A 22,467-nucleotide genomic window follows, 5' to 3' on the forward strand; every position below is an offset into this window, starting at 1 on the left:
GTAAGCAAAACATCTCATATGTATGAAGGTGCAGCTCCCCCACCATTGCCAGCCACAAACTGAGGGTAAATAAGCATCAACATATATCTAGCAGTGATGCCTTCAAAATACTCTTCTTGCTCAGGGACAGATTCAAGCAGAATGTTACTTCGAAAGTGATTCCTGCAGTGTGTGACCTTCTCTCATGGTTCTGCTGGGTTTGCTTCCTTTTTTAGACACTCTTGTTGTTTAAGTCTCGTAATATTGCATTCTCTTTTTCTGGCTTGTCAGACTCTCACCCATTTGTAGGATGTTGTCTTGCTCTGCTATTTTCGTAACTGGTGCTAGATCCAACAATTGTTTTTCATAGGGACAAGCCTGCACTGAAAGGTGAATGATGAACAGAAGGGGTGACTCAGGCAATATGGGAGCCCCTACTTCTGCAAGTGTGTTGCCGTAGTGAGCATAGCCCTGGAAATATCCTAATAAATGGTGTTTTTGAATAACCAGAAGATGAAACACTGCCTCAACTAGAATGTTTTCTGTGACCTTAAAATTGTGCACAAAGTGTCTAGACAGTGTTTCTTCCTTCATTGGTATATGCCAGGAATGCATTGTGGGTTCTTTCCAAATGGAATACTGGATTGCCCAGATGCAAAAGCAAGTTTTAGGGGGCCAGGTGCTACCCCGAGCACATGGATGTTGGGCCCCCTAGAATCCCCTAGTCATCCCAACCTGGTCCCCCAATTAGAGTGCCGCACCTTAGGCCAGTTTCTAGAGCTTAGGCCCAACCCACCCCATTGGTCTAGTAGGGCTACCCAGTCCTGACAGGTCTGCTCCTACTCAAACGTCTGTGCCCACCCTGCAGGATAATTTGTATACCCTTTCCCCAACCAAGGAAGCCTGAAGCTCCTGCTGAGCTCAGCCAACCTCATAGCAGAGGAAAAGGATGTGTTTCCTTTAAGAGATAGGGATTTCCCAAATGCTGACAGTACAACACAGGAAGAAAAGGTTCAGTGGGATTGTTCCCAGCAAGAAACTCTCCTACTCAGTAAAAGAGAATACTCCAAAAGCTTACCCAGTGTATTTCTGATCCTGAAATCCTATATGGGGAGCACCAAAGAGTTAAGCAAAGCACAGGAAACAAACACACAGGTCATTGGGTGGGAAAGTAAAATCCAAGATGGTGGACAAGCCAAATATATCTACAGCCCAGCTCCTTTGGCTCAAAGCAGCCTCAGGTCACAGAATGGACAACCAATCACAGACCTCACCAAATTACCAGACACAGGTACAGGCCTTCATCAGAAGACCTACCCAGGGAGAGTATGGAACACACTATGAAAGTACCAGGTCCAGTCAGGCAGTGTGGGTTGTTGGTGAAGGTTGAGTAGGGCACAGCAATCAGGAGGCACTGAAGGTGATAAGGGGAGAAGTGAGAGTATGGGAGGTAGCATCAGATAAGGAAGTGGTAGCATCAGAGGAGGCAGTAGTAATATCAGAGGAGGAGGTGATGATATGAGATGAGAATGGAATACCATCAGAGGAGGAGGAGGAGGTAGTCATAGCAGAGCTAAGTGGATAATGTCAATGGGGGATGCAGTAAATATGGAGGAGGTGGTTAGAAGAAGAGGAACAAGTAACAACATCTGAGGGGAAGAGTGATGACTACCCCTGAGCTAATATGAACAGGAAGGTGCCGGGAAGCTGGGTTGGCACAAGGGAGTGGGCAGAGAAAAGAGCTCAAGAGAAAGACGGTCCTTGCGGTACCGTTGCTCGACGATATCTGGGACGAGGGGCTTGCGGTCCTGAAGAACCCGTCCACCGCGCCTGCCAAGAGTGATCGGTATGAGAAGAAGTACCGGGTCCTGGATTCTGCCCCCCTATGCCTCAGGGCCCAACAGACCCCGGATTCGGTCGTCTCTGCGGCGGCCAAGAAGAAAGCGGCGGGGCGACAGCCTCGACTTCCACCTCCCCACCGGACGGCGAGGGAAAGAAGCTGGATGCCATGGGGCGACGAGTCATCTCGTCAGCGGCGACGACAATCAAGGCGGCCAATGCCCTAGCGATCGTGGCCCGCTATGACAGGGAGCTGTGGTACAAGATCGCTCCCCTGTTGGACTTCCTACCAGACGACAAGAGGGCTGAGGCCCTGGAGATTCTGCAGGAAGGAGAAGTGGCGTCGGATCACGCCATAACGGTGGCCATGGACACCGCCGACACTGGTTTCCTCCAGTTGGGCAACAGTGTTTGCCTTCGACATCAGGGATGGCTCAAGGCAATGGATTTCCGCCAGGACGTGCAGACCAGAGTCTTGGACATGCCCTTCGACGGGAACAACCTGTTTGGGAAAACGGTAGATGAATCTCTTCAGGCCATTAAAGCCAACACAGAGACGGCACGGGCCTTGGGAGTCTTGCAGCAACGACGACCGCCCTTTTGGAACTCCGGAGGCAAGCAAGGTGCCTACAAAGGATTCGTCGGTGGCGCCTCGACGTACCACCAGGCAGCCCGCTCCTCATCGCAAGAAGCCTACAGTGGGCACGGCAAGTCAGGAGTATCCCGTCACCAGGGAGGCCAAGGTGGCAAGGCCACCTCCAAACAGGACTGAACCGGCCGTAGTGTCGGGCCCCCACCGAAGCACCCCGGCGGGAGGCCGGCTGGCGAGCTTCGTCAGCGTGTGGGAGTCCATCTCCACCGACCGTTGGGTGCTGGATGCCCTGGCCCACAGGCACACTCTCGAATTTCTAAAGAAGTGCCCCACATTCCTCCCGTGGCCAGGAAGGAAAATCATGTCCCTCAACTGCTACTAGAAGTAAGGGCGATGCTCAAGAAAGGGGCAATCTAGCTCGTCCCGAAGAGGCTCAGGGGCTCCAGAGTATACTCAAGATACTTCCTCGTCAGAAAGAAGACAGGCGGTTGGCGTCCCATCCTGGACCTGCGTCGGCTAAACAGATGCATCAAGGCCCAGAAGTTCCAGATGGTCACCCTCCAGCACGTGCTGGGACAGCTGGAGGCAGGCGACTTCCTATCGACCTGGAGGACGCTTACTTCCACATCCCCATTCGAAAAGGACACATAAAGTTCCTCAGATTCGTAGTCCAAGGACGGCACTACCAATTCAAGGCCCTGCCCTTCGGATTGAAGTCGGCGCCCAGGGTTTTTACCAAGTGCCTAGCACCAGTGGCAGCGCGGCTGCGCGTGCAGGGGATCCATGTTTACCCTTACCTGGACGACTGGCTCATCTGAGCAAGAACAAGGGAGCTCGCCGTACAGCACACGCAAGGACTGTCCAACTGCTCCAGGATCTGGGATTCTCCATTAACTTCCCAAAATCCCACTGAGTTCCGTCGCAGGTCGGACTGTTTCTGGGAGCCAAGCTCGATACGGTGGCGCGACTGGCTTCTCTGTCGGAAGAAAGGACGAAAGCCATCCTGGGCAAGGTGCAGCGGCTGCTGACCACGGACGTGGCCAGAGTGAGATCCATCAAGTCCCTCCTCGGCATGAGGTCCTCTTGCATCTTGCTGGTGCGCCTTTGCAGGCTACGGATGCGCCCTCCAGAGTTTCTCGACGCCCGCTGGAGACAATCAGCGGGCAGTTTCGAAGACAAGATCCCTCTCAACGAGATCTTCCGCCAAGCTATCCGGTGGTGGGGCGCCCGCTCGCACCTCGCGGCGGGCATGGATTTTCAGACCCCAGTTCATCAGGAAACAGTGACAACGGATGCCTCCCTGGAAAGATGGGGAGTGCACACCGGAAATCTGCACGCAAGAGGCCTTTGGCTCCCTGAGGAGAGGTCACTCCACATCAACATCCTGGAGCTCCGAGCAGTGTTCTGGGCTCTCAAGTCTTTTCTCCCTTCCCTCAAGGGCAAGGTGGCGAGGATCTTCACCGACAACACCACCACGATGTTCTACTTACGGAAGCAGGGAGGAGGCCCAGGAGCTGTGACATTGGGCAGTAGCCCAGGCAATGTTTCTAGTGCCTTTCCACCTGGCAGGGATAAAGAACACCATCGCCGACTCGCTGAGCGGGGAGCTGCACTCATGCCACGAGTGGGAATTGCGTCAAGACCAAGTGGATCGGCTCTTCCGACGATGGGGCAAACACCGGATCGATCTGTTCGCGACAGCGATGAACTCCAAGTGCCAGAGGTTCGCCAGCAGGTTTCCCCAGCTGAGGAGCATGGGCAATGCTTTCTCCTTCCCCTGGGACGGCCTGTTCCTGTATGCGTTCCCTCTGTTGCTGTTGCTACTGCGACTCGTCAACCAACTCAAGAGGTCCCGGTGCAGGATAATACTCGTCGCACCGGCATGGCCGAGACAGATCTGGTTCCTGGACCTTCTGGACTTGTCAGCGTCCCCCCCCAATCAAGCTACCAACGGACGCAGATCTTCTCTCCAGAGAAGGAGGCACCATCCTCCATCATGACCCGAGGTCGCTAAACTTGCAGGCCTGGCTCCTGGAGCACTAGAGTTCGGAGGGTACGATATCCCGGCTGATTGCAAGGAGGTACTTGCAAAGGCCAGGGCGTCCTCGACTCTCAAGTGCTACGGACACAAATGGAAGAGGATCTCTGTCTGGTGCCGTGCACAGAAGATTAACCCTCTACGGATTACGGCCCCTCAAGTGCTGCCAAACTTACTGTCGCTGGCCAAGACGGGGCTGGCTCATGCCTCATCAAAATACATCTGGCAGCGATCTCCCGCTACACCAGAACTACGGGACTATCATCTCTGTGGTCTCATCGCCTGGTGAAGGAATTTATGAAGGGACTGTTCCGTTCATTACCGCCGGCGAAGGCTCCGGCCTCGGCGTGGGAGCTCAACGTGGTGCTGACCAGGCTCATGGGGGCGCCATTCGAGCCCCTGCACTCGGCACCGTTGAAGTTCCTGTCGTGGAAAACAGCGTTTCTGGTGGCCATCACCTCCGCACGACGAGTGCGCAAGATCCAGGCCCTTTCCTGTAAACCTCCATACCTGACTTTTCACGATACGAGGGTGGTGCCGAGGACGCACCCCTCCTTCATGCCCAAGGTGCCGTCGGACTTCCACCTCAAAGAGCCCTTGGTGTTACCTGTTTTCTTCCCGTCGCCTTCGTCGCGGGCCGAGAGGACTTTGCACTCGCTTGATGTGGCAAGAGCGATGAAGTTCTACGTGGACCGCATGAAGAGTTTTCGGAAGACGTCACAGCTGTTTGTGAATTTTGGACCTGTGAACCAAGGGAAGGCTCTCTCGAAGGCTTCCATTTCCAGATGGCTCTCCGGCTGCATCATGCACTGTTACCGGTTGGCAAACCGACCGTTGCCCGGCCGTCCGAGAGCCCATTCGACCAGAGCGATCGCTGCTACCATGGCGTTCCTATCTGGGGTGCCCCTGCTGGACATCTGCAGGGCTGCTAAGTGGAGGTCGACGCACACCTTCACTAGATTCTACTGCGTCGACCGGGATTCCAGGGAGGAGTCCAGAGTCGGCCAAGCAGTGCTGCGCAACCTGTTCGTCTGAAGGTGGGCCTGGTGAGGAGGTAAGAGTTGCTTAATGTTGAGTTTATGTGATGCTTAATGTTGAGCCTTGCCACCTCCCGTGGTTGTGCATGTGTATACTGCTATGTATTCTTATATTCATGAGCATGTGAATCCATGCCAGACCCCATGCTGGAGAAGGAACAAGTTACTTACCTGGCTTAGGGAGAGGGCATTCATTGGCTGGGGGCAGTATGACCCAGAGACCAGTGATTGGTTACTACTAAGAAAGACAAATCAGAAGCGAAACTGATACTGATTTTTTTTTTCTATACCGAGGATTCCCAGCCTGACGACTGGGAATATTCATGAGCATGTGAATCCATGCCAGACCCATGCTGGAGAACAACAGTTACAGGTAAGTAACTTGTTCCTTCCTGATTCCTCCTTCACCTCCCTCCTTTGTCTACCTTGATCCTGTCCTCACTTGCTCAGAACTTTGTATTTTTTCCCTCAATTAGTACTTTCAACACACATTCTTAGTGCACCCCTGACCCGACAAGACCACTGGATCACTTGTACTACTACAGTAATTCTTGCATCGCTGACCACATTACTGCATTAATGGAATGGAAAGTAATTATTACACCACTATATTGTTGTATCACTAATGAAAGTGATCCACCGCTATATTGATTGTCATTCTGTTCTCTTTCTCCTGACTGCCCAGATTAATAACTGCACTGCTCTATTAATTTTGCCTATGGCACCTTGCAGCTTAATTTATCCAAGATCAACTGATGCACCACTGGATTGATTGCTACATCACTACATTCTGTTCCACCACTAATGGTTGAACCGCTAGATCAATTTTTGCACCAGTAGATTCATTCTTGCCTTCCTCCTTGATTTGCCCAGAATCCATGTTTGCAACACAAGATTATTTATTATGTATTCAAATTGTTTGTTACTCCACTAAATTATTTTCCATCCCACAGAATTTCCTCCCCTGCTTGGTCAGATTCATTGTTTCACCTCCAGATTAATTGTTGTGATACTGCATCTTGCTCCTTGATTTTTCGAAGGGCAATTTTTGGGCCACTAAATAAATTATTATACCTTAACGTTACTTGTTCCTCCACTAGATTGTCACCCCACTGTATTTGCTCCATGGCTACTTTAGATTAACTCTTGCACCACTGAATAGTGTGTTGCCTTACTGCAACTTGCTGCTTGATTTGGCCAAGAACAATTGTTTCACCACTAGATTACATGACTTCACACTGCATTTTCTCTCTTGCTTTTGTAGATTAACCTTTGCATCACTAGATAAATTGCAACGCCACTAGATTGTTTGTTCCACTTCTAGATTATGTGTCGCCCCACTGTATTTGCTCCAGTGCTTGTCATATTGATTTGCAATCTTGTCAATTTTAAACTAAACCCTGTTCCAGAAGACTGATCCCCAAGGTAAATAAACAGTCCAAGACATAGAAGCATCACAATATACTTTTCAGAATTCTCAAAAACCTGTTTGGTTTACAACTAGACCATGCCACTTCATGCCCAAGAACATAAAAGATAGCAGGATATGAGTGGAAGAGAGAACCATGAAAGCCAATGAGTTCTCATTCAAGACTTTGTCAAATCAATTAAAAAATATACAGCAATGATAGGGTGTCCAGTCAACTCGTCGAAAAAAAACTGGTCGACTGCAATTTGGTCGACGCAATTTGGTCGAAAACCATTTCGTCGAAAAAATTTTTTTATTTATATATTTATTTTTGGGTTTTCGTTTTGTTAAAAAAATGGGTTTTTAGAGAAAAAAAGGGGGTTGGGGGGGGGGGACCCCCCAAAAAAAAAAAAAAAAGGGTTAAAATAGAAAAAAAAAAAATTCGACGAAATGGTTTTCGACCAATTTGATTCGACCATTTGTCTGGTCGACCAATTTTTTTCGACGAATTCACTGGCAACCCAATGATAGCCCTATCAACCTGTTAACAATGCCTCTGACATCCTTCGTTTCCAGATTTCTCATCTGATTTCACCCAGTCGAACACCTAAGCGAGCTAAAGGTAGGATTGAGATGGCTCTCAGGCTGTCAGCCAGCATACTAAGGAGAGGGAAATAAGTGCCCCTGGGTCTCAAATCTCTGGCAGCCCTTTCTCTGAAACTAAGGTTCAGGACTCCCCTAGCACTCTGTTTATAGCAATGAATGGATCCCCAGCTTCTCCCTCTTCTCATCTGTCACCCCTCCAGATCCTTATTGCGCTAGGAGTATAATGTATCAATTTCAGAGAGAGACAGAGCAGAGAGAGAGGGGTTTAACATTAACAAAGTGAGACAGTGAAGTGAAAGCTGTAGGCTGAGGTCAGTGGTGGGAGTGTGAGAGGGAACCAGGCTTTCTGTGCCTCATTAGGCCTTCCTTCACGCCTTTTTATTACTTTTAACAAATTCTTTTTTATGCATTTTCATGCTTGCTGTGCAATATTATGAATTGCTCTATGTGGGTTCAAGATAGTCTTTGCCCCTCTCTGACCCACCCATTGAAGTCTCAATTGATTGTCCCCTGCAATAACATACATACATTCTATGTTCAATGCACAGTATGCACAACCACTATGCCACCCTGGCAATACAACACCACACCCAGCAGACACCAAACTTCAGAACACTACACCTTAGCAACCAACCTGTACACCATAGTTACAAAGGTGTTTGGGAGCCCCTCTACTGAGAACCAACATAGGTCAAATACTCTGTTCTATAGATTTTCTTCCACCCAGGAGGGTCTACAACTGCACCAGTCACAGAGGAGAAGTTTCCATTTGCATATTAGTTTTTTGTCCCACCCACAAGGGCAGTCCAGCACCAAAATGCTAGGCAAATCTCCTCTGAATAAGAGTACCATCAGCAACCTCAGACACATGTTTTGGCCTTGTCGGGCCTCATCAGTGAAGCTGAGCCTCTCTTAAGACACAGTACACAATAGCCCTAGCCAATTCATCCTAGCACCACAGGCACACAGAACACCCTTCTGTACACACATGCCTCTACGATTGTGACACAGAACACCTAGAAACTAAACCGCACACAGAGCTCACTGTACTTCTGCTCTGCACGCACCAACTCAAAAGCAAATCTATCCTACATTTTTCCCTCTCTCTTCCCCCAACTAACCTAACACACCAACCACTATTTCATATCCCAGAGTGCCTACATACCATGCAAATGGCAACTCTGTGAGGTATAAATCCCAATAACATAATATCTCATACAATCTCTGGCAACTGAACTCTCACTATTAAATGTGCACATTATCAGAAATGTCTGCTTCCAGGAGTTAATACAGATTACATTTTTCATCACGGACCAACTCCATACAACTAACTGGAAGGGGTGCAATGCCTTGCAGACTTCAGAAGGCCTCACTGCCAAAGAAGGACATCTCATACCAGCACTGCAATACAATGGAGCTGCAAAGATAAAATCAGAACCAGATACCTTCTCAATGTCCGCTCAAGAGCCAAACACTCCTCCGACATCTACAATCTGCTGATCAAGGACATAATAAACCTTAGGCTCACAGAGGACTTCTCTTCAGTTATATTAAAGGCCAACCCCACAGGTTGTAAGATTAACCCTGACAAGCAAACGACCAAGAGAAGAGGAGGCTTTGCACTTGTTCCAAAGACTCTATCAATATCAAAATCTCACCATCCAACAACCTCCCAGACTGCGCAACACTTCTTTTTAAATCTACTTCACCTCAGAAAACAACCATGCTGTGCTTCCTTACCATTTACAGACCACCTTCATGCGATCCATCCTTCGTTGATATCCGCTCACTAAACTGCCAACACCTCACCATATTGGAAGTTTTCAATATCTGGTTGGATAAAGAGGACAATTCAGCAAATCTAGTCACCTTACACCTTAAGCAACAAATTAAAGGACCCACCCACTCAATGTGAGATACTTTGGATAGAGTTTCCTGCAAAAAGAATGTTGCCATCATTTCCTATCCAGTTATCTTATCCTGTAGAGACCACCCCTATATCCTTTTCAGCATCGCCACCAAACCACTGCTTCTTCCAAAGGCAAAGAAGCTGCCCCAAACTTAATCAGGCCCTGGAAGAAGATCCAGTTGGCCAATCTTTTGGGAAACATGAATGGTTCAAACCCCTTCTTCCACAACTGAAAGAAAAACAATAACTTGAGCAAATCTTGTGAGGAAATTACTTTACAAATGAAAAGTTAGCTGTGCATCAAAAGCATCTGTTCTACAGAGCAGAAGGGACAAAAGGAAAAAGGCTAATTTAGCACACCTAATAACTTTAGTAAAACATAGCCAGAAGGATATCTTCAAAATTAATCATGAATTCAAAATTCTACAGCCTGGAACACAGCCCCAACACCTTCTCAAGAACTCACCTACTGCATTGCAATATATTTCAGCAACAATTCCGGTTTATTTGGACAGAAAAGGATCAACCCCGCCAACACCTGCAATGGAAACAGCACAAAGCAAATCACCTATCCCACCTTTGAAAGCTTCTAGTCGCTTCTCCACTCTGGATTTCCTCACCACTGTCAATGCTAAAAATACAGTTGGTTCACCTGAAGTGCCGGTCACCCCGATATCTACAAAGTAATAACTAACATCCTAGCTCTCCCAATGCCTCCTTCGAACAAGGGATCATCCTTCATGCCTTCAAAAGAGCCCCAACAACTTGGCAAACTACATATAAATCTCTAAGACACGAATCATTGCTATTCTTTGAGAAGTCCATTAATCATCAGCTATGGGAAAAGGTCAAAAGCTGCTACCTTCTCCACGAGTCACAACATGGATTCAGACCTTCTAAGGGAACAACATCTACACAGTGCTTAATATGGCACCCTAAAAAACAACTCATCCAGTGCGCATATCCTGCTCGAAATCTTTGCTGCTTCTGACACTATAAACCTCAATAAAATGCTTTGGCTAGGCTAGAGGACTTCAGAATGAAAAGAGACTCTTCACTGGATTACCTAATTTCGGACTGATAAAACAGAAATGATTTGCATGGCCTTTTTCAGGTAGCCCCCTTACAGTCTTACATGCTGAGTACCCTAAGGAGCCAGTCTCTCACCTCTCATTTTAAACATCTATATGACCCTACTTCTACAACTAATTAAAGGATTTGGGTCCTACCTGCTTCAACTATGCCGATGACACCAAAATCTCATAGAAGATCAGAAATGACTCTACACCAACCTTGCCAGGATGTGCTTTGCTCATGTGGATTCCTGAATGATGACAGATTAAAACATACCCAACCAAAACTAAACCCATGGGTTTTGGAACCATGCCACCAATTTCAATGAGAATCCCCTGGTCTGAAAAAATTGGACCTTGTCCTCTCCCTACAACAACAGTTTGAAACCTCAGACTCATGATGTAGGGCAGCCTCGCACACAATCCACAGATAAAAGCCATCATTCTGAGCATCGTATTTCAAGATCAAACAATCCAATGCAGCATGCCCTACCTGACGCTCAGGCACAGAAGTATGGCTGTGATCATTGTAGTACTCTCAAGTCTACATTATTGCAAGAGCCTTCGCTTGGGGTTTCTGGACTTCCTTCCCAACAGTCTGCAAACAGTGTAAAGGCAGCTTCTAGAGTTCTGCTGAGCCCTATAAGATACAAACACATTACCGTAGGCCTCCAATCACTTCACTGGCTGCCAATAAAACACAGGAATAATTTCAATACTATGCGCATTGCACTGCACCTACCATGGCAGAGATCCAAAAGCAAATGCTTCCATTACTGATCTCTGAAAGTGCTCTGTTGGGTTAATAATTCTCTTGTAACAGGGGCAACCTGGGACCAGAAATTCCAGTGAGAATCCTACTTCTCCTTCATTTTCAAACACCCAACCTTCGGAAAACATCTGAAAACATGGCTATTCAACTAACACATGAGACCAGCACCAAAGGCACTACCAACAGGCATCCACTTGCATTAATATCAGGGGAATCTTTCCGGTTTAAACGACAATGCATCAAATCCAAAAGGAACTTGTTATCAAAGGACTATGGCACTGCGGCCAACCAGATGGAATCCTTCCTGCTAAATGAAAATACCACTCTCAGTTAAGCAGCAATGGACAATAGAATTGATCAGATACAACCAGGGCAGTTTCTTAGCATCTTTGAAGCCGTACCGGAAAAATACTGTCATTGAAATATAACTTGCCAGTACATAAATCCTCACTCCAGAAGTTTGAGACATTAGACCCACTATGATCATTCTCCCCACACCCAAGTGGTTGGAAGCCGTTACTGCCCACCACAGAGCAGACCAAATCTTAACAGGAGTGGTTGACCAATGTGATTGATGGCACATTGTGGCAGATTGAACATATTTCAGATTTATCAGAAAGGGTGATCCAGGCAGATCCTTAAAGAAAGGCAACACATCCAAATCCATCGGATCAATATAGAAAATAATAGCCTGTGATCTTACAAATCGTTACATAGATGTTATATTGATGTGTACGTCACAACAATGTACACAAAACAGATATCTGAAATGTATGTATTTATTATTATGGGAATAGTAAAAGATGAAACATTTAGCCATTAATTGTTTACCAGGTCGCTGACAAATCTATTGCTGGTGTTTCACAATTGGGTAACAAAATAATCGCCACGTTACCAATGTTTTTTTTTTAGCAACGCCTTACTTGTAAAGGAGACTCACAGTGTTGCTGTTAGCAAGGCGGTCTGATGCCATAAACAGCCCTGTAATTAAGTCACATGATCTCAAACTTGATTCTCTGGCAGGTGACGAGACAATACAGAGAGATCAGTCTTATGCTGACATTTGCATGTCAGTAGGTGTCTAGATCAGCTACTGAATCATCTGAAGACAGTGAAGAGAATATTCTGGAAAGCAAGTAAACATGATTGCCGTTAGCAAAGGTCCAGGTATTCTGTGATGTAGTAACCAATGAGAGTGTAGTCCTTAGGTGTCACCAGGTGCTGCAACTACAACCTATACGGTCCACGCTAAAAACCCTATATCTGCTGAGTCTCTGCGTCTGTAATATTTTGAAGTTATTTGTTGATTGCATGATTATTAAAGATCTTTTTACCAACTTCCTGTGGTGTCAACCATGCGCCAAAGTGCATATGATGTCAATGTTACTACTTCTATCCCTCTGCCAGAAAAGTAGGTTTTCTTTGGACAGGTATAACTGAAGAAATGCACCACCTGAATCAGGCCCATGACCTAATATGGGTCTCCAAATTGAGAACACGCAGGTGTTCCCCCTTCTGAAACTACAGCTGCAACTGTGATGACAACCAGAACCTATCACATGAATTCACCACGGGTCGGCATGTCATTATGCATGTTAGTTCTAAGGATATAAGGATAGGTCATAGCAATCTATTTCACTTGAGTGTGCTCCCCAAGGTGCAGCCATTTGCCACTTACACCTTCTTCTACCTCATACATGCTCTCAACCCTTTAACATTCTATTTGGGCACAGATGGTTCTTAGTCAACGGTGTGCAATAGGAATCCCTATGCCCCCTTTCTCCAGGTCAGTTCTTTGGGGAAAATACTCTCAGGTTTCATCAGAACCACCCAATGGAGACCACTTAGCCCTTCCAGCGGCCTCAATCCTCTAATGAAGAGCTGCAGGGTTTCTTGTATGTAGCCCTTTTACTGTAGCTTTATTCACTCTATGGCAATGTCCTCTGTATAAATGGATGGGACAGCCAGAGATCACCTCCCCAGAACACCAGAGACAGCCCCTAGGGACCATTAGTCCCCACACTCTAGGAAAACCAAGGCTGAAGCCCCTATAGTCTGGGGGGATCCTGAGGCTCCCTTCAGCCAGGCCCCAACACCTTCTATGGGAAGTAACTTCTTTCCTTTTAAAAGGAACAAAATTTCAACATTTTTAAACCTTCACCGAAAGCTTTGACACAACTATCCCTCCAGCATCGCTGGTTGAGGAATCCATGTAGAAATATTGCAGGACGAAAGCGGTTCACTTTATCCCTGAAAATAAATGTTTACATTTAAAAAATGGACAGAAGAGAAAGAACTGAATGTGTGTCTCTTGCGCAAAGCTCATAACGAGCAACTATTCTTCTTCCATGTCAGTAATAATCACAGGCGTTACAATGTCACAATTCCTCTGCAACAAAAGTTTGTTGGAGGAAACAGAATTATCCAGGTTTCCCATGGATTTTTCTGACTTCTTCACACGCTGGCGGTCCAGAGGAACACCTTTTAAAGCAGGAGACCGTAGCCGAGCTCTCTGGGGATGTATGTGATCACTGCACCACCCATAATGCCGACTTTCAAAAAGCTTACTCTCATTATGATTGATCACATAGATCACTGTGCCCTGCAACCCCCTACCCACTTCCCCCTACCCACTTATCTTGACCGCGGCTCACACAGGAGTGCAAAGCCTTCTCCTCTATCCCTGCAGCGTCAGTTCTCTGCTCCCACTAACGTGGTTCGGAACTGGCACCCAGTGTCTTTTTTTGTAATTTATTTTGTAACTTTTTTTTTCTTTATTGTCCCCGCTTCCACTTAATGGAAGCGGGGGACACCCCTGCAACCCCCAACTCCCATTACGCTGACTAAGGGGAACGGGGTACACCCCTGCAGCCCCTGCTTCTCTTAGTCAGCGTAACGGGGTTCGCAGTTCTGGGACCAGATGCAGTTTTTTAGGCAACATTTTGGTACAAACCCCTCTTGCAGGGAGGAAAGGAGATCAGGCCCCAGTACCAGTTTAAAATCCAAAATGGAGGCAGGCTTCGTCTAACCTCAGGACCAGTCCTCTGCAGCCCACATGGCCCAAGCTGTTTGGAGACGAGCTGGAGACAGGAATTCGAAGGAGCCTATTGAGTGCAAGGAGTTTTATGTAGGACTGAGGAGGAAGGAGTTTGCTGAAGGTAACAGAGGGGGAGAGACGCTGGAGAAGGAGCGTTACCCTTTGTAGAGAGAGGTTGTGAGAAGGGATATATCAGAGGAGAAGACGTATCAGCTGAATGTAGATATTTTGGAAAGAGTTACCATCTGGAGAGAGGGAAGTACGGTCTTAAGAGGGGGATATTGAAGGGGGATTACTGCCATTGCTGGAGAGAAATATTGCAGGGAGAGAGTTAGCCTTTGTTGAGAGAGAGCTTGGGGAGACAGAGTTATCCTCTTGAGAGGGGGATATTTACACAGGTATGTTATCATCACGAGAGGTACCATCTGAAGGGGGAGATGATGGCAGAGAATGAGAGTTAAGATAGATAGCCACTGGAGATAGAGGAGGAGTAACAGTTAGACAGGGAGAGATTTCAGGGAGATAATTACTACTTGTAACTGGTCAAAGTTGTTGGAAGATGGAGAGTCTCAGGTGAAGAGAGGTATTGGGCTAGAGGGGGCAATAATACTATCCAACCTAAGAAGGAAGGAGGAAGACAGGTGGGCCCCATAGCCAGTGGAATAAGAATGTTCTGGTGTATAAGGTTGGGCCACAGCAGCTCCTAGCAGCAGGAGGACAAATGAGATCATGTAGCCTCACAAGGAGTCAGGGAGGTAACACAAGTGGTATTTAAGAGGGCAGCCGCATTCACCCAGACACCAGTACCCCAGGAAAGGGAGGTGGTCAGGCAGCAGGCCTCGTCACCCTGCACCACTGAAACCCTGGGTGTCCAAACCATCTCCAAGAGAATGCACTTCAGTCTCTACAGTCTAAGACCTTGAGACACCTGGGTCTTGGCAGATCCCCGGAGAGGGTTCGGACATTCCATAACCTGCAACGTTGCAGCAAGGACCGGGACACATCCCACAGGATTTGGACTAGGGCCCAGAAACCCTATGCAAGCCACGAAACAAGCCTGAAAGAAGCCCTTTTTGTACTAATGTTCCAGCCCTGGTGTTTTGGTTATTTTGGGTGTGGACTGAGGAACACACAATAGAACTGGAAATCCACTGAACTAAATCATAATCTTGGTAGCCCTCATGCTTGTGCATATTTGCTCCCCCCACACAAACGCACTTTAAACAAAACACTTTATAGTTTGATCGAGAGAAAAGCACCTTAAGATCTACAATTTGTCTTTTTATTTGTCACTACTGAGTGCACTCCATGATACAAACCCACACAAGAATTTCTGGACTCTCATTGGAACACATACTTGCACAATCTCGTCCTGCTCTCTGACTAACCAATCTGCCGAGCATGATGTGCACCTTGACCAATCAAAGTACTCCGTCTTGTGTTAGTAGAGGAAAAGTAGTGCCTTTCTCGCAGACCTGCTCTGTTCCCTACTGATAGGGCCTAAACCATCCCAATGAAGTGTACCTACAGTTGGTACCTAAGTGCTCATCAAATAAAGCTAAGCCTCCATTCTTCACCTACACAGGGTGTTCCTTCACAAAAAAGCTGCTTGAAATCACAAGTCAGAGAAACGCCTGTCATGTTCACAGGCACTCCTCTGGTCAATATGTCCCCAGTACCACAAGCCTAACTGACGATTATGATTCCCTACCTGAACAATGAATGTTCACAATGAGAATCCACAACATGAAGCATATCAAAAACACCCTTAGAACCCCTCGCGTGCACCATCTTAAATCTGCTCCATCAAAACCCTTTCTGCAATGGTATGGCAGCCTAGTAGTTTGTATTGTTGTCACCAAGCTGCATCTGCAGAGGCCGCTTCTTTGCTCTTTGCCTATCCGAAAGGCCCATTGTGCTGAAGCTGATTGTGTGATGCAACAAAACAATTTGGGTTCATTTTCTAAAATGTCTACATTTCACAAACGGGGTCCTCTAGGTGGGCACATGTGTGCACGTTTTCCCCCTCTGTGCGGTTTCCCTCATTTGGACTATAAAGTGCAGAACATGTGCGTAAAACCTGGCACAATCAGGCTAACACGCAATATTTTGCACTTCATAGTGCAAAGAAGCAAGATGTCTCCTACAATGTATGCCTCCAGGTGGCATTTACAATGGATGTCTGTGGGATCCTCCTGCTTTGAGCAGGTTCTGCAATCAACTGGGTTCCATATAAATCAAATGCATTAACGCCAGCGTGAAAATGTGATGCTGGCGTTTATGCACGTGTTTTTGGCAGCCAGAGCATGTGGGGCAGGCCAAAACAGTCATTTTATTCTGTGCCCCTGCTGTGGCTGTCAAAAAAGAAAAATATTTGGAGTTTTAAAACGGGTGTAAAACCAGGTGTGGACCTTTTAAGCCAGGGTTTTACAGCTATGTTTACACTCAAAAGACTTGAAAATTGTCCCTTTGGTGATTCGTTTGAAATAATTTAAATGTATAGACTTTAAAGCATGAAAAATAATGTTCCTGCGTTTCAGCCCTCAAGGTTCTCCCGCTTGTCTGGAAAAGAAAGTGCCTGGTGCAGGCAACTCCATGGAGCATCTGCTCCAAAACCTGCGGCTTTGGAATGTCCATACGAGTCACCAATGAGAACAGTAGATGTGAAATGAGGAAAGAACAGAGGCTATGCTACGTGCGACCTTGCGATGCAAATGCCTACAAACATGTAAAGGTAAATGAAATCTTCACACCCAGCTGGTCAAGAAGACACTTGTGACCTGTTTATCTTTTATGACGTCAGATATGTGCACTAAAGGAGTGCTGGAAAAATCTCTGGAGGAGGAGGAGGATGCATCCTTCCTGCCAGGAAAACTACTGGGTAGGTGTCCAGTGCATGCAGCGGGGTACCATTTCTGTAATTATGAAGTAGTGACCCCAGCAGGATCATATTCCTGATATAAATGGAGTCCCACAGCGTTCGTGGAGGGTGAAGGAGCGTGGAGAGACTGCACCTTAGCATCAATAATGCTGTAAATGTTGTGTGCCTTTTTTTAATAATATGGTTCACCATGTTACCTTTAACAGTGAAGGGAGTCATTTTTTTTATCCCCTAGAGTGCTAGGAGCAAAGGTCATGCATACAATGGTTACTCATGGTTTTACACCAGTTTAGGAACATGGGGGATTGTAATTCTTTTGGAGCAGGGTCACGGCCCAATATATACTTGCTGGGCCAATATCTAATGCACTTATTTGACCTTTTCACGTGTGTGTGTCAGAGAGGTTGATGACTAATGAGTTTGTGGGGCAAATATCTCCTGACCCCCGCTATGCGAAATTCAGGGCGAATTATTCTCCCAACGTGCCCCCACCTCCGTGCTGGTGTAAAAAAGGCCCCGATGTGACTTGTCCATTATGCTCATTATGTAGTGTGTCCATTCGAGTGTTGTAAGAGGGGCCTGCTCCCATCTCATCATCAGAACTGGTGCTGGAAAAGTTCCAGTCTTCTGGGCTAGATCTGTTTCAGGACATATTATTTTTAGTCTGGAGGTTTAAGTTTCTTTTAGGAAGCTTAGGTATGGATATCTGCTTGTCCTCTAAATAGTATGCCTCAGTTACATAGGGATAGACCTTTTCATGAGAAAAGGCTGGAATATCATTTTTCAATTTCATGAATTTTTTGTTGCTGTTAAATTCCCTAAATTCTTTCATTGTGGCATCTAATTCTTCCAATCTTTTCTGATAATTGTCTAGAATTGTACTATTCATGAGTTTGGCCTGCTTGTCCTGGATTTCCAACATCATTTCCTCTGATACCCTTCTGGCTGTATTAATAATCAGTAAAAGCCAGTCTCTGTTGCACGTGTTTGCTATGTAACTCCAGTCTTTCTGAAATTGGATCTGATCAAGAAAGACACGTGGTTCGATGTGAATGATCATCCCACCCCGTGCCCCATGTAATTCAGTCTGAATCAGTTTCTTCTTGAGAATTTCTAACTCATTTCATTCGTCTCTGTGTGTGTCTATTTGCCGTGCATCTGTATTCCCTAAGGGAGATGGATTCACTAAAATCAACAAAAGTGCAAAAATTCCGTTTAGCCATGCTGGTACAATTGCAGCACTGAGAGAAACCTAAAGATCAACAAGTAATTCTGATACATAAAAATAGACAAAATCTATAAATTGTCCCTTACAGCGACTGTTGTTCGACGGATGTCTGGCTTCTTGTCTGTACTCTTGTACTTCGGAACAGTTTCGTCTGTATCTCAAGAAATGTCCAAATGGAAAATTGTCACGTAGGGTCCTTGGGTAGTAACTATTGTACATAAGGAGACTATTACGATCAGTGAGTTTAGGACACACTCATGTACTCAGGCATTCCCCTTGGGCTTTCATTTCCAAGTCCAGGAAATGGATTTAGTCTCTATTTACATCATGTGTGAACTTCAAAAATTGGGTGTTGTAAATTTAGCTATGAAACAAACTCAATGACTTCTGTCTCATTGCCATTGATTATCAGAAATTCATCATTGATGTATTGTTTCCATAGTTCTATTTTACCTCGGAAAGGATTAGTATCAGTGTATACTCCCACACCTCAGCAGGTCCTCCCCTCCTGCTTTAAATGGAGTGGAGGCACACCGGGAGGCGAAGCTGCGGAGTGAATGCCGTGAGGAAAGGCCAGGACCACTCTTTGCAGCTCCGCTGCGAGTCTCCTTCAATGTCCTGCACAAGAATCCAGCTGATCCCCTTCACAGAGATGTGACCGAGTGGCAGAGAACCGAGCCTGCTCACGAGGCCGTGAACGAAAAGAAAATGGCCGCCGCCACTGTTCCCATGACGACCAGGAAGCCAAACATGCACCAGCTGCCCCATAGGCTCCCACACCTCAGCAGGCCCTCCCCTCCTGCTTTAAATGGAGGGGAGGCGCACGGGAGGCGAAGCCGCAGAGTGAAGGCCGTGAGGAAAGGCCAGGACCACTCTTTGCAACTCCGCTGCGAGTCTCCTTCAATGTCCTGCACAAGAATCCAGCTGATCTCCAACATGGAGATGTGACCTATTGGAGGAGAATCCAGCCCGCTCACGAGGCCATGAACAAAAAGAAAATGGCCGCCGCCACTCTTCCCATGATGACCAGGAAGCCAAACATGCCCCAGCTGCCCCATAGCCTCCAACACCTCATCAGGCCCTCCCCTCCTGCTTTAAATGGAGGGGAGGTGCGCCGTGAGGCGAAGCCGCAGAGTGAAGGCCGTGAGGAAAGGCCAGGACTTCACTTTGCAGCTCTTTGCTGCTCGAATGCGCTGAAGGCCAGCACAACTTCCCCTCACCTAGGTAAGAGCCTGGCCAGCGCACATTGATCTGACATCACAACCAACCTAGTAACGGCCCAAAGAAACCAGCGTCTCCGCGGCCGCACGTGAAGTGCTATTGTTCCCAACTTCTACCCGTGCACTGCTCTTAGACTGCTATGTCTTAGGGCAAGGCTCCTAAAGCAAACCCCCTCCACATTCCACCCTCCTCTGTTCACTAAACCCATCAATAACAAACCTCCAAGTCACTTCCTTGCGATCCATTCGACAGCCACCAGCACGCTCCTACCTGAGCCTGGCTATCCGTTGCACACCACAACACGCGTCTGGCCTGCTGTCCCGCAACTCCCCATCCGCGACCTAGTGGCTCCGCCAACTAGATCAACTCCTGACTCACTGAGATATCGGTTAACTTCAAACAACTGCAGTGTTAAAGTCAGTGTGATGCCCACCAGCTCTCACTCAGGAAGGACCATCAAAAAACTATTATTGAACCTTGAAACACCCACACACAACGTGCCTCTGAAAGTCTCATGCCCCTCTGTACGTTTTGTTGGAAATCAAAACTTTGTACCTGCTGTAATGATGCCCTGTATTGATACTGCTATTGTGCCCTTACCTACTTCATGCCCCCCACTGCAGTGTTGGTAACATGAATACTGTGCCTGCTGTAATGATGCCCTGTATTAATACTGCTATTTTGCCCTTACCTACTTCATGCCCCCCACTGCATTGTGTTGGTAACCTTAATACTGTGCCTGCTGTAATGTTGCCCTGTATTGATACTGCTATTGCGCCCTTACCAACTTCATGTCCCCCACTGTATTGTGTTGGTAACCTGAATACTGTGCCTGCTGTAATGATGCCCTGTACTGATACTGCCACTACTGCTATTGTGCCCCTACCTACTTCATGCCCCCCCACTGTATTGTGTTGGTAACCTGAATACTGTGCCTGCTGTAATGATGCCCTGTACTGATACTGCCACTACTACTATTATGCCCCTACCTACTTCATGCCCCCCCACTGCATTGTGTTGGTAACCAGAATACTGTGCCTGCTGTACTGATACTGCCACTACAGTTAACAAACATTCTCTTGCTTCTTGCCCTCCACTGCAATGTGACCAAAGCCCAAATACTGCACCGTCAGTTGCCCTGACCTGCACTAACTCCACCACCCCCTCCTCCATCACTCCCTCCCTCCTATCTGAAGCCCACCTAAAATGTGCCCTCATGAACTCTAGATCCTTACTGGCCCATGCTCCAGATGTACATGACCTAATCAGCAGCAACAACTTAGTGAAACATGGTTAACTGATTCATCTGGACCCGCCCTTACCCTAGCCATCCCCACTGCGTACACCATCTTCAGACATGACCGCTCGTTCCCACAGGGAAGGTGGGGTAGCCGTCATCGCCAAAGAATCCTTATCAATTAGGACAATTCAGAGGGACCTTGACCAGAGCTCAGATTACCTTTCACTCAAACATAAGCTCTCTGACAATTGCACCTTTGCCTTTCACCTCATCTACCAACCACATGGCCCCTCCAGTGACTTCCAAGATGCTATAAACCATTCCTTCTCAGACAACCTAAATAAAACACCAAAAGCCCTCTCCTAGGGGACTTTAATCTAGGCCTCAATGACCCTAAAGACACACATGCAAAAGCCCTCAATAAAGCCCTATCCACCCTAGGGTTCACACAAGCCATTTCTAGCCCCACCCACACTAAAGGCCGGACCCTAGACTGGGTTGCCCACCACAACTGCTCTCTCAGCCTCCCCACGATCAGCCCTCTACCATGGTCTGATCACCACTGTATTACCTTCAACGTTATCACCTCCAAAGGCCCTCAACCACCCACCATCCCCCTTTCAGCGGGACTTTCAAGCAGCTCTAAATTGCTCACTCACAACAACCTATCCCAGCACCTCAGGGTGCCTGCTCTGCTACCCCCATTCTCCAACGACCCTGAACTTCTTGCCAACGACTTCAAGAGGGTCATCTCCCAGGCCGTTGACTCAGTGGCACCTCTCACCCTCAAAAAAGCCAAAACAATGTAACATTCTAATGCCTGGTTCACCGAAGACCCACTATAGATCCGTGGGAAAAAAAGGGCTGCACTCACCACCTGGATTAACAACCCCACTGTGGCAGATTTGCCTTCAAATCTATTTCTAATCAATACAAAAGCGCCATCACCAATACCAAAGCCACCTCCTTCAATACAAGGATAGCCAATACTAAATGCGGATGTCGAGAAATCTTTGCCATATTCAGAGAACTTGAGACACCCACCTCCCCTCCTTCACCTATTGTGAAAGACGAATCCTGGTGCAACTCCATCCAGTCTGCCATGCTAAATAAATTGGAAACCTTACAGGCTAAAATCCTTGGCCACCAACGGGAGCTCACCAAACTGGTCGCCAGTAGTCAAGGTATCAAAGACATGAGTGAATCAGAGGTCATCACACTCCTCCGCTCCATCAAACCTAACTGTAAAGGTGATGCATGCCCAGCACAAATCATCAAGGACTGTGCCCCCTCCCTAGCCCCTATCATCACAGCATTCATCAATGCCTCTTTCCGCTCTGGCTACGTCCCAGTGGGACTAAAGGAAGCATGGGTTTGTCCGCTCCTGAAAAAGCCCTCCCTTGACCCATCCATCCCAGGCAACTACTGGCCCATCACCACTGTACCCTTCCTATTGAAAATTCTGGATAAAGCAACTTCTCCAGCATGGGGTCTGGCATGGATTCACATGCTCATGAATATTCCCCGTCGTCAGGCCGGGAATACTCGGTAAAGAAAAAATCAGTATCAGTTTCATTTCGGATCTGTCTTTCTCAGTAGTAACCAAT

The 22,467-nt window shown here is 47.1% G+C and overlaps 1 protein-coding gene across 1 annotated transcript in view; it reads left to right on the forward strand.

The window, feature by feature from the left end:
* CCN6 (cellular communication network factor 6) overlaps positions 1–22,467 on the forward strand; it is a 245,756-nt gene that overhangs the window by 195,475 nt on the left and 27,814 nt on the right. The window contains exon 4 of the mRNA XM_069607851.1: positions 16,831–17,024. Within this exon, the coding sequence (XP_069463952.1) occupies positions 16,831–17,024 (194 nt within the window). The remainder of the gene's footprint in view (positions 1–16,830; positions 17,025–22,467) is intronic.

Source organism: Ambystoma mexicanum, chromosome 4q (assembly GCF_040938575.1).
Source record: "Ambystoma mexicanum isolate Mex_15411 chromosome 4q, UKY_AmexF1_1, whole genome shotgun sequence".
In the NCBI taxonomy this organism is placed as follows: Eukaryota; Metazoa; Chordata; class Amphibia; order Caudata; family Ambystomatidae; genus Ambystoma; species Ambystoma mexicanum.